The 13,096-nt window shown below is 41.4% G+C and overlaps 1 protein-coding gene across 1 annotated transcript in view; it reads left to right on the forward strand.

Annotated features, from left to right (window-relative positions):
• Positions 1–77: 77 nt before the first annotated feature.
• The window catches only part of TRIM24 (tripartite motif containing 24), a 58,451-nt gene continuing 45,432 nt past the window's right edge, over positions 78–13,096 (forward strand). The window contains exon 1 of the mRNA XM_027654400.1: positions 78–502. Coding sequence (XP_027510201.1) covers positions 109–502 — 394 coding nt within the window. The 5' untranslated portion in view covers positions 78–108. The remainder of the gene's footprint in view (positions 503–13,096) is intronic.

Genomic DNA, 13,096 nt, shown 5'->3' on the forward strand with positions numbered 1-13,096 from the left:
GGGGGCCGGGCAGGCGGCGGCGGCGGCGGCGGCGCGGGCGGGAAGCGGCGGGGGCAGCGGGGCCGCCCCGCCTCCCTTCGGCGCTCCTGCGGCGGCCGGCGCAGGACAATGGAAGAGGCGGCAGTGGCAGCGGCGGCAGCGGCAGCGGCGGCGGCGGCGGGGGGCCCCTGCCCGGCGGATCGGCCGGGGGCAGCGGTGGCGCTGAGCGGGGAGAACGAGGCCGAGAGCCGGCAGGGCCCGGCGGAGCGCGGCGGGGACGCGGCCCCGCTCAACCTGTTGGACACTTGCGGCGTGTGCGGGCAGCCCATCCAGAGCCGGCGGCCCAAGCTGCTGCCCTGCCTGCACTCGGTGTGCCAGCGCTGCCTGCCGAAGCCCGAGCGGTACCTCATGCTGCCCCCCGTCCTGGCGCCCGCGGCCGCCGCCGCCCCCAAGGAGCCGTTGCCGGCGGTGCCCCCTTCCTCACCCGTCCCTCCTCCGGCCTCCCCCCTGCACTGCACGCCCGGTAAGTGCCCCTTCTGCCGCCCGCCCCTTCCCCCGCCTGCTGCCCTCTCCACCCCGCCCCACGGAGGCCTGTGTGTCGCGATAAGCGCGGGGGAGCGGGGAGCTGTCGCGACTGGGTGCGGTGGGTGGGGTGCAGATGCCCGGCCGCCGGACTGCCGGGGCACGGAGCTGTCGGGACGGGCTGTGCGCGCTGCTCGCCAGCGCCAGGGCTGGCGGCGGCGTTGTGCTCTGGCTTGGTTTGTTTTAATCGTTATTTTTAAATTTCCCACCTCGGAGGGAAGGCAGCACTGTTGTACTTTCCCAGGACCTCTCTGTGCGGATGGAGAGGAGCGGTGAGAGCCGCCCCCCCCCCGCTCCCCCCGCCGGGCCGGGGGTGCGGGGCCGGGGCCGGGCAGCTCTTCTCGAGGGAGCCGGGGGGCTCTGGTCCCTTGCTGGCGGAAAACCTGGACACGGGCTGATACCAAGGCAGAAAAACGTAGCGAGAAAACAGACTTTATTTGAGTGGTGTTTGCAGTGTGGAGCGCGGCCGGAGGGGAGTCCTGCAGGTGTCATCCGCTCAGCCGGGAGCGACCCTGCGCCTGGGCGGGGACCGGGGCAGACAAGCGATAATAACACTTGGGCGCGTGATCGGCAGCCCGGATGGGTCTGCTGGTGCATTAATGTACAGCTTAGTTGTTAATTGTCGCGCCGAAGGGAGGATGCTGCGAGGAAGTTTTGTTAAGCTCATGTACTGACCCAGGAGCCTGTGTCAATGTGTTTGAAAAGTACATCTTGCTGTAGAAGATCTGCAATAAATTCCTCCAGTCTGAAAGTACCTTCCTAATGTTTTTCTTTTTTTTTTTTTCCTGGTCCTCTTAGGTGTAGTGGATCACTTAGTTTTGTTAGAGGCATCTAACAAAATCTTCACCTTAGAAAAAGGTGCAAACAAGCATCCTTTACTGGAAACAGGTTAAGATCTTGTTATGATCAGATTAGTGAGATATGCCTGTGCCCGAATTACAGTGCAAAGGAGACCATATGACCAAGTCAATAATACAGCTTTTATTTAACAGTAAATGTGAGGTAGAGAGATAGAAAGAAATAGAAAAGAGGGGGTGGGGAGAGAGAGAGGTCAAGCAGAAGATAGTAGCCTGTGGATCCAGCAGCATGCTGTTGGTTCTTCTTCACCCTGGCTGCTTGGTGGTGGGGGTCCTGGAGTTGTTCTTCTGGGGGTACCACCTTTATACAGTCCAGGTTCCAGGTATCCATGGGGTGGTCACAGATGCTGTTCCCATAATTTGGGGTGGGAGTTGAGCAGTTGCTTCCTTTCCCATAGTCCCCTACAGTGGGAATTTTTGTCCAGATATGTTAACCAGGATGTGCTAACCAGATCTCTCCTCAGCTAGGCTTGGAATAACTGCCTTCCTGTCATAATTTCTCCCTTCTGTGCTTATCTCAAATTCTCTTATGGCAAGTTCCTTCTGTGGCCTTGACAGTGTTTGAGACAGACAACTGTACTTTTTAAGTCCCTACAGATCTTGGAGAAACTTGAATAGAAAAGAAGTGTGATGAAATTGGACTGCTCTGTAGGTATTAGTGGAGGTTGTGCTTATTGGAATGTGTAGTGGGGGCTCAAGTGAAAAGTAGTAACTCCAACTGACCATTTTTAAGTCCTTTAGGTGCATTTAGGAAAACTTCACCATCCCGCCAGCAGTTCTGACCAAAAGATTACAGCTTGAATATGCAAAGTGTTTGCAGCGGTTCATAAAGGAACGCCTTCTTGAGGGAAAGGAATATTTGGGACAATTGGAGAGACTTGTTTCAGAATATCTGAGAAACTCCTGAGTATGTTATTAACAGGATATGTTGAGCCTCTTCATCTGTATGGATGTCTGTGGTAGTATATCCAGTCAGTCTTTCAGTTTAGCATGTAGTGTATGTAGTAGTCAGACTGCCTGGTCAGAATTTACAGAATAGGAAAATCTGAGAGACCCAAAGCCCATGTACTTCAGCTTGGTTGATTGAGGGGATGTTATTACTCGTAAGCCTATGAGTAGAACTCTGAAATTCTACATGCAGGAACAGACAAAGTACAAGCTTTGGTGTATAATGAGGTATTTCAAGACAAGATACTTGGAAATAGGAAAGAGGGCAGAGATACAGCAAGCCCAGAGGTTGCAGCATAGTTCGAGAGACAATATCATCATCTTCTGAGTTTTGAGGTCATGAACAGCATAATCCCATTCTCAGATGTTCTGTTTAAATATAGCAGAAATTGGGGTCTGTAATTGAGTGAGAAATAAGATACATCATAAAAGATTAGTGCTGTTCAAACATTTTGAGAGAACAAATGATAGATGAAGTAATGAATCATAGAAACAGGAAACCTGTAGCTCTATGTCCCTTCTTTTGATTTTGAGTTAGTTCTGTGTGAATGAATTTTACAGTACGCACTCCTCCTCATTCTACACATTTGCAGACATACTATATTTTTGGTGACAGTTATTTTTACCCTCTTGACTTTTCTCCCAACCGACTTTCATGCTTCCACACTACCATTCATTGTCCAGGAGGAAGAAGAAACTTGTATAGATCTCACACTCTCCTTGAGGCATTTTATACATCTTTTTTTGTCATGGTTTTGGCCCGGCTAAAATGACAGGGGCTATATATTAGCTAGCTATGGCCAAACTTGATGATGTGCATTTTCTGCTTTTTGTTTTCCAACTGGGACAAAAAACTTGTGAACCTGAAGTTAGGACTGGGAGAAAAAAAACCCATCAGTGTCCAAAACTGATTATATTGAGGAAATTTGTTATGGTTTGGAAATTCTCAGAAGAAGAAAGAAGGACAAAACTGTCACCTATTCTGGTAATATGTTGTGCAAAATGCTTATGAGAAATGACATGAAGAAATAAACTGAAGAGTATAAGCTTAGAAAGTTGGATAATAAATGCCTCTCATGATGTAAATTATGAAATTACTGTGACTAAACTGAAGAAATAAACAGCAAGGAAGCTGTTTGTGCTGGAAGGAATGTCCTAAGTAAGGAACACAATAGAATTGCGAACTATGAAAAGCTCCTGAAAGATAAGCAGACTGCTTATGCTCATCTGCTGAGCACTAAGATGTTGCACAAAAAGAAGCCTGAAGAAAGAGGTAGAATGGAGTTTATCTTGAATGAAGGAGAGGATGTGATTTGGAAAGAGCTTCACGGAACCAGCCTTGAGATGAAGTGTTGTACCAACATCCAAGTCAGTGAAGGAACAGATAGCTAAAGAGGTACAGAGTCTCAAGTAAAATCTGGAGATGCTTTTTGTCTTCAGCAAACTGTTTCAAAGCAGAAAGAGTCCTTCGCTTTACTAGGATAAAGGTACCTTCAGCTTCTAACATACAGGCAAGTTTACTTGGGAGAATGTTGACTTTCCTTCTATAAAGTTGTGGGGGAAAAAAATCAAACTTGAGGATCTAGAATGAATTAAAAATTATCTAGAGTTGCTCACTTGAATACAAGATTCAATATGCACAATGGCAGTGGCAAGACATGCAAAGGAGTTTAATGTGGTGGATGTTGATCCTGCAGAGGTAGGCTAGTGGCAAGGCCAGTTGGCATGGATATGCTCTATACTGCCACATGAATTTTCTATAGAAAAGAAGACCTAGAGTCTCAGATTTCTGTACTGTCCCTGAAGTTTAAGGTGTTGCAAAATCATCTGTGTGTCAGACACCAGTGGTCTTAGCACTGGAGAACTCACTGCTTGCTTTCTGAATGTCCAGTAACAGCTTATTTGATGCAGGTGACATTTTTGTTGTTGCATTGCTCAAAAATGTGTTGCCTGACACAGCATTATGAACTGCAGGGAGTGCTGCAAGAGTGGGTCTGTAAACGTGACAATCACTTTTGAGCAAGTGTCTATAGACACCACTACTGAATATTTTGGCTAACTTCATGTGAGTTTTCCTTTTGTTTCTCAAATGGCCATTCTTTAAGGTTTGATGGTGTGAGTTGTAACTGGTGCATACAAAAAGGCTGTTATTAGAAATCTACTTGCCCAAAGTTTGTGCTGGGCAGTGCTTCAAAGACTAGTTGAACAGTAGCCTGTACTTAAAGGACAGTGTTTGTAGTGTGGAGAACCTCATAGTACTCTTCTGGAATTTTTAAATGTGAAATAGGTACATGAAAACCGTGAAGTTATACAGATTGAGATACTATTTGCAAAACTATTTAAGTTGTGAGTATCTTTGTTTTTTCTTAATCATCAATCTGTACACAAAATAGATTGAAAAGTGATGTGAAAGAAACTTTCTGAATGGAAATGCATAGCAAAGTTTTATGCAGGAATCACGATGAAATCTTACTAGTGTCAATACCAAAAACAGTAGAGGGAAACTTCTTTTTCTGGTAATTTATCTGTAGACAAACCTGCTAGCAAACAAATCTATACGAAGCTGTTAGAAGCATATAATGTTTGGACAATTCCAGGATATGAATTCTTCTGGAATGTCCACACTAACAACTCAAATAAGTTTGATACTTGCTGTTAATTAAGGAATAAACACTTCAGAGTTACTTAACAAGGATTTCAGGGATGTTCATATTTCATATTTCAGGTTATTAATGCCCAGAAATGTTTGTTTAGCAATACAGTTTCAGGTTCTCTAAGGCATGGAATGAAGACCTTACCCTTGATATCCCCTCGTGTTTGTGGCTGGCATCTAGTCTGTTATGTCCCATAGTCAGTCCTTATACAGGTAGCTTTAAATTCTTTCAGATTCTCATCTGATCTGGATATCTGGACTTTCCAATGTCATAACTTAATTTGACCTTGAAAATACAGCTTTTGACATCAACTTAAATTTTGTTATTTGTCTGTATGTAACATGTTCTTTCCCTCTTTTAGTTTGATAATGATTAGGATCCTTCTTAGTTAGTTTGAAGGATATAATAGCTTCATTTGAAGTTTCTTAAGGTAAAGTTCAATTTTTCTTCCATATCTTTGTAATCTAAGAAGACTTAAGATTCTTTTTTTAAATCTGCCTGATACACATGATTATTTCCATTTCATCTTTCCTATTGCCACTTGCTTGAAGTGAATTCTCTCCATCTTCGCCATTACAAAGTCTGTGTTTTAATTGTGTGGCTGACACTCACACTTTCACAAACATGATTGCATCTATGTAGCCTTTCACAAGTCTTATTTCTACTGTAGTGTATCAATAACTGAATTGTTTAACCTCCAACTTACGGAGATTTGGGAGTGCTAATGTTTAGAATTAGTGTGTATTATTGGAATATATATAGGAAAGACATGTCTAGTTTTCATACTGTTTTTGATTTGTACTTGTTTTGAATTCAAAACTCACAGAGCCCCAGAGATTGAATATGTGAAAAGCATTTAGGATTGTTACAGGTGAAATATAGTATTATTTTTTTGATAACCTGAAATGGACAAAACTCTTGGTTAAAAAGTCATGAAACTAGTAAAAGCTTAAAATATTAATCAATAAACTATCTAGAGATGGTTCTTATTTTTCTAATCAGAATACCCTTCTTTTAGAAGAAGGCATGCTTTCAATATGATACTTATTGTACAAGTATAATTTCAAGTAGGGATATATTTGCCAAAAATTACTGCATTCTTTTCTACCAGGAATTCCCCAGAAATCTGGAGGCATACCTATGCAGCCTTTATTAAGGTGGACAACCACATGACGTGGAAGGAAGCTTTAATCATGCTTGCTCCAATGTATGATTAATATAAGTATGTAATAGATGTTTATTATCTTATGTATGTATGCAGAACAGTATTTCTAGAGTAGGTTGGATGCATTTACATACTTGCTTTCTTTCACCCATAGAAACTGGGAGATTGAAAGGCTGAAGCCATCAGGAACATCAGGTGAATGTTAAAACAACTGCAGTGATGTAGCCCAGCTCATTCCAATTGGAAGCCTTACTGAATTTGAGCTGTAGAAGTTATCAAAATAGCTGTATGGTGTGTGAAACTTTTTTCCAAACCAAGATTTATATCCTCAGAGGCCAACCTAGCTCTGTTTCAATAAAAATTCAGCTTATAATGTCTCTGGTAAGTGATTAGTATTTTTAACAGTGAAAAGGAATCTTAGATCATAAGGTAAAGATCATAAGGAAAGAAAATATATACTAGTGTATTAAAAATTCTCAAATATGTGTCTAGTTGAAAGTGCATTTTGTTGTTTTAATGCTTATAATAGAGATATCTCTTAAAAAAAAAAAAAGACCTTGTTGAAAGAGCAAAGGAAAGTAGCTGTGGATATGTTGATGAAGAGGCAAGTGGAGGGAGGAGTGTGCTCTTTGTGGGCTAACTCATTCCTAGGAGAAATGTCCTGAAGAGTTAGTAGGTTATGCAGCAGGCTTTTAGCTTGGTCTGCTAACTTCCATGAGTACTACGAAGTGACCATGTTCTCTCAACTTTACCGAGTCAGTTAAATTTTAGAAAAATTTTGTTGAAACTCTTGATTCTGAATGTAGAAACTGGTCTTTTGTACAGGAAAAGCTCTATGCCAGTGTTGTCTGTGTTAGTTAAGATGCTCTAGGAGGAATTTCCATATTAATAGTGGAATTTCCCAGTAACGGTAAACTTGCGAAGCTGATATTTTACTCATTATATCTAATCTAAAAACAAAACAGGGGAAAACCAAAAATAACGTGAAGCGAATTTTAAATGTGACTGTGTTTCAGGATGAATGACTTTATGAAAAATCCGTTATTTCTGAAATTGGAAATTTTGACTTCTAAAAGATTTTTGCAATAAAATTAAATAATAGAGTAGTGCGGTGGTTTGACCTTGGATGGATGCTAGATGCTTACCAAAGGTGCTCTATCACTCCTCTCTGCAACTGCATGAGGGAGAGAAATTAAAACAAAAGGCTCATGGGTCAAGATAAGGTCGGGAAGGGATCACTCAGCAATTACCATCGGGGCAGAACAGACTCAACTTGGGGCAATTAACTGAACTTATGACCAATCATATCACAGTATGATAATGAGAAATAAAAGCAAACCTTACAAAAAACTTCCCCCTCCGCCCCCTCATTCCCAGGCTTAACTTTATACCCAGTTCTCTACCTCCTGCCCCGTGGTGCCACATGAGGAGGGAAATGGGGGTTGTAGTCAGTTCATCACATGATGTTTTTGCTGCTACTTCCTCCTCAGGGGAAGGAAGCACTGCTTCCTCTGCTCCGGTGTGGGGTCCCTCCCATGGGAGACAGTCCTCCACGAACTTCTCCAACGTGAATCCTTCACATGGGCTACAGTTCTTCATGAACTGCTCCAGCATGAGTCCGTTCCATGGGGTGCAGTCCTTCGGGAACAGACTGCTCCAATGTGGGTCCTCCTTTGGGGTCACAAGTCCTGCCAGCAGACCTGCTCCAGCATGGACTCCTCTCTCCACAGACCCACAGGTCCTGCCAGGAGCCTCTTCGAGGGCGTGAGTTTCCCACAGGGTCACAGCCTCCTTTAGGCATCCAAAGCAGGGCCACCCATGGGCTGCAGATGGATATTTGTTCCATGTGGACCTTCATAATATGGTGGTCAGGCAGGGATCTTCAGGTGAACATGGCCCTGAAGTGTGCATTGTGGACCCGTGCGGGTGATCTGGCTGAACTGTGAACGGTATCAAAATCTGCTGTCAGACCTATTACTTCTTACTTATGTTTAAGTAAGTTTAGTGATGTATTATTTTTTCATTGGCTAAATTAAAGGCCGCAGAAAAATTGTTTTCATAGAAAAATTCCAGTGATGCTTTTAAAACTTACCTCAGCAATTAGGTAGCTATGTAGTTGCGTACTGTTTAAACTATGTACTCACAGCTCAAATGTGCTTTGAAGACATCAGTGTCACAGTTGGAACGACTAAATTATTTCCTTTGTTACCTACTGGCCAGAGAGTATGTATAAAAACATAAATGTTTACCATTAAAGAAAGCATGAAACAGCTGTGTGAAGTAACTAACAAAATGACATTATTTTTAACAAGAAACAGTCTTGTAAAGTCAGCTATGAAACCAAAGGTTGAGCAAAAGAATGTTCCTAATTACTTGACACCGTCTCTCCAGTGCTTCAAGTAAATGCTTATTTGAAGCTTTTATGTGGGAGAAAACTGTGTATTACCTTGCATACTTTACAAACTTACGATTGAGACTGATGTTAAACAAGCTTTCTAGTTATTTTTGAAGTTTATCAGTGGGCTATGGGGAAAAGGATGACAGTACGCAAAGCTCAGCTCTTTGAACTGCACTCATGGGTTTTGAGGGCCCTTGTTTGTAATGTGGATTTGGGTCATGGAGATATCCTCATTTCAAAAAAGAAATCTGCAGCTCCGATGCTAAACTGTCTGTAATTGCGAGTATATGGACAGGAGAGCTGAGCCATTTGCTTTCTGACTGTAGAAAGATTTCTGCTTCTGATTAATAACTAAGTTGCCACAGGCAACTTTTTATTAAAGTGGAGAGTTCCCCTTTCAACTGTAGTCCCTCAAGTGAATATAGTGCAATTTGAATAAAACAAGACTGTAGCACAAATACCCTTTGAACTAAAATGATTGCCTAATTTGAAAAGTAAGTGTATAATTTTCCCGGTGAGCTGACACATCTGTCAGTACTGTAAATCACAAAAAAGAAACAGGACTATTTTTACCTAAATGTTGACTTGGAAAATCCCCATGTATTTTCTAGGATGTCTACTTGAGCTCAGAAAGCATTTAATAAAATTTACTTAATCTGCTTCATTCATTTGTGGGCATCTGCTATAGAGTTTGAGCATGGTTAAGGATGTGTGGAGCTGAAGTTTGTTGAACTAATGCTATAATCCAGCCTACCCCAAGTTCATGCTGTGCTTAGGCAGCTGCTGCTGAACCTGCTATGTCAGGGTACTTGTAACACTGATGCTCTTAGGGGAGGGATGCTGGCAGCTGCACAGGGAATGAGTAGGTGGGAAGAAGGAGATGGAGACCTGCACTACTCTGCTGGGGCTGGAGAAGATGGCTGGAGATGGAGAAGAAGACCTTCTTAAAATTAGAAGGTTCTAATTGTAAATGGAAGTTACACTGCCTTGATAAAACAGCCCAGCACCAACAGATCTGTTACTAGAAATAAGCAGTATGCAAAATTGTCCTGAACAGCAAAAGTGTGAATTAAAACATACATATATATTTTTTATTTTTTTTCCAACATGGACTCTGCTTTAAAATGAGTAAACTACTTGCAGAAATAATGTAGGAGTGCAAATTACATGCCCTCGTAGTCAGTTGGTTTAAAGAGAAGTGGTAGTAGGTTTGAATAATTTTTGCCTTTTGAAAAACAACTGTGACTTGTAAGTATTGTTTCAACAGTTTTCAAGTAAAAGTTGAAATTCATAGCACTACCCAGCCCCAAAGTGCTAAATTAGAATAGCAGTCAGTTAGGAACTGAGATAAATTTCTATTTAGCAGACAAGTTTGGCTGAATGAATGTAGAGCTATATAATGATAGGTAGTGTATGATAGCAGGACTTTAGTAATGGCTAAATATCTGGGAACTTTAAAACCCTGGGGGTAGTATACTTCTGGATTAGATTTATCTCTTTTGAGTGTTTACAGATTCCTACCTATTCTTGCTTAAGCAGTTGGTTTTCTTCACTCAGTAATTCTGTTCCTTATTTGCTTTTGTCTTGTTTGGGGGCCTTTCATCACACATTAGCAGCTATTGTTCTCAGTTGTTTTAGCCTATGACTGTTTACCAACTACAGACTACTTGGCCTTCAATAGTTCAGTTTTCTCTTCCCTTTCCAGTAGTGAGCGAGAGAACCATGAGGGTCTAACACACTGACTAGCATATCTTGGAAACCCCTGAATTTAGAGTACTTAGATTGTTGAGTTGAATCAATTCTTAAAGGAACTTGATCTCCTTTGAGAAGTTCTAAACTTTTCCTCAATCCCTTCTCTATGTAAAAAACTCAAATGTGGTTTCAGAGTTCATGTGTTAAATACCGCCTGAGTAACTATTACTTCAGACACACAGTTCTTTCCTGGGATGAACATAGATGTTGTTTGCATCCCATAGTCATATCTGAATGTAAGTCCAGAGATGCTAGCAACTCTTTCTTTAAATACTGCACTTCAAGTTGTTAAATAGAATGTTTATTTTCTACTTCATGGCAAAGGCAGAGTCCAGTGTTATGAAAGAGCGTTCAGAAGTTTCTGTGATGGAGCGTATAGGAGGGCCTGTGGTCTTCCCACATCTAGCAGTGAAGTTTAAGAAAAAACCACAAACAAACAATAAAACCAACCAACCAAAAACAAACAAAAACCCCACCAACCCCCCCCCCCCCCAAGTTTTATTTTACGTTTGTCTTGACTCTTATCTGTATCATGAGATTGACTTGCAAGTATTGCTCTTATCACTCAATAAATAAGTATTTGTTGTATAGACCATTGGCAGTGGGTCCATCAGTAAATTGATGGATGGAATAGGTTCACTTGCAGATTGGGAGACAGTCCTCTGTTGCCTTTTTCTTTTTAGAAATGGCCTTATAACTGAAACAGATAACAAGTCAGAAGCAAAACCATGGTTTATGGTAGCTTGTGAGTCTTCTAGGTTATTGTCACAACTATTCAAACTCAAAGAGGCAAAGATCTCTTCTAAAATAATGATTCTGGAAGCTGTTTTGGCAAAAGGAAGATGACTTTATACCTGGGTGTCCCAAATGGATTCAACCGACAGTCCTCTTTCCTGCATTCCACCCTTTGTGCAAGAGCTGAATGTGGTTTGGATTCTTTAAGAAGCTAAATGCTAATATTGCATCCTTTAAAAGTCCATTTAACAACAGTGTTATTGTATTGTGTTCCAATCTGATTGTATTTATTGTGTGGGGGTTTTTTTCTTTTTCCCTGTTCCCAGTTCCATTGAGATGAGATCAGATTTAATGTGGTTTCTTTGGCTGCCTTTTGACTGATTTAAAATTTTGAGAATATAGTGTAGGTGCTGTGAGCTGCAGAATGTCGGATTTCAAACTTTTGCGAGAATAGCTGTTGTTCTGCCTGAAAGTTGTGGTTGGTTGGTTTTGCTTTTTTATTTGTCATTATACCAGCCAAGTAGATTAAGAACCATAATGTCATGGTGGAACCCTTGTGAATATTCCTTAAAAATAAAGTAAAAATAAAATAAAGGAATAGAAGTATAATCCTGGTTCATTCCCAAACTGGTATTTGATGCTAAGTGTAATGTTTCCAGAACTTCATTATCAAGCCTTTGAGGCAGTATGGTGCAAGAAGGTGGAAATAGATAAGTGACTCTAAAGGAGAGGTAAATAAATGGCACTTAGGAAGATCACTTTTGGTAGAAGATTCATTTTCTTAAGCTTCATTCTTAGTACCAAGAGTGTCAGGCTGGGAAAGCACCTGAGAAGGAGCTCTTCTTTGGTTTTGGGAAAATGGAGGAAACCATAGGAAGATTAGACTTCTTCAGTGGATGTGGATGTTCACATCAACCAACAGGGTCTTGCTCATGGTTCAGTTGCCTACTGCAGATTACAGCAGCAGGAGATATGCTGTGGGAACATAAGTAATATCACTGCTGCCTGTGTAACCTGCTGTCTTCTGAAAGCTGTGGGGCAACTGTTGGAAATCCCTGCTGTTCTTACTCGATCATCTCTTCAACCCAGAAGGGTGTGTTTTATTAGTTACATTCAGTAATTTTCATATTAATGCAATATCAGAGAAGATAACACTGCTTTTTAATTAATGCTGGTTCTTGGAGGCTGTATAGTCTGTGTGGATCTCACAAGCATGTATTGCTTCAGCTTGGTAGTCTTTGAGCTATGTGGGAACTGGAAAAAGCTGTTCACATTGCATTTTGAACTCTTACAGCAGTGCTGAGGGATACTGGACATATATGTAAGAGAGGAATATAAAGTGAGCTGACTTTTTATTCTGGTACATCTACACACAAAAGTGCAGTGCCTGTGGCTTGCAGGGGAGTTGCAGATAACTTCAAGGATATTCTTCTCTCTAATTGCTGAGTTTAGAATATTGGAGGGATTCTTACAGTTGAGCTGGATGCCCAATAGTGGATAAGAGTATTAATGTAGTTACTGGAAAGAAGTGGATGTTTTTAAGGTATGATTCATCTGACCAAGTGTACACATCTGTTTAAACATGAGACCACTCATGACCTAACTATATTACCTAGGTCTTCAATAACTGTGAAGGGAACTTCTTGTAACACTTAGATGAATCCCACTGAAGGGATTAAAACCTGGCAACACTGCAAAGACACTTTATCTATCTGTCAGGTGCAAAGTTTAACTCTATGGAGTCACTTGAGCATAATAAATCAGTATTAGTTTTGTGCTGCCGTTAAGAATTACTTTTTCATAGATGTAAAAATTCTACATGTGACAAGCTTTATTGTTACACAGCTTTTAAATACAACAAGTAGTCAGAATAGACGATTTGGGAGTCTTGGGATTGTTTCACTTAAATAAATTGAATGGGTTGGATCTTTACTTTTTTTATTCCATTAATAATGTCTGGTAGAGCACTCAGACCTATCTGAAGGAAATGCAGGAAATAAGAAGTATCTTTATTTTTTTCTCCTAC

This window comes from Corapipo altera, unplaced genomic scaffold, assembly GCF_003945725.1.
Source record: "Corapipo altera isolate COAL_440 unplaced genomic scaffold, ASM394572v1 1, whole genome shotgun sequence".
In the NCBI taxonomy this organism is placed as follows: Eukaryota; Metazoa; Chordata; class Aves; order Passeriformes; family Pipridae; genus Corapipo; species Corapipo altera.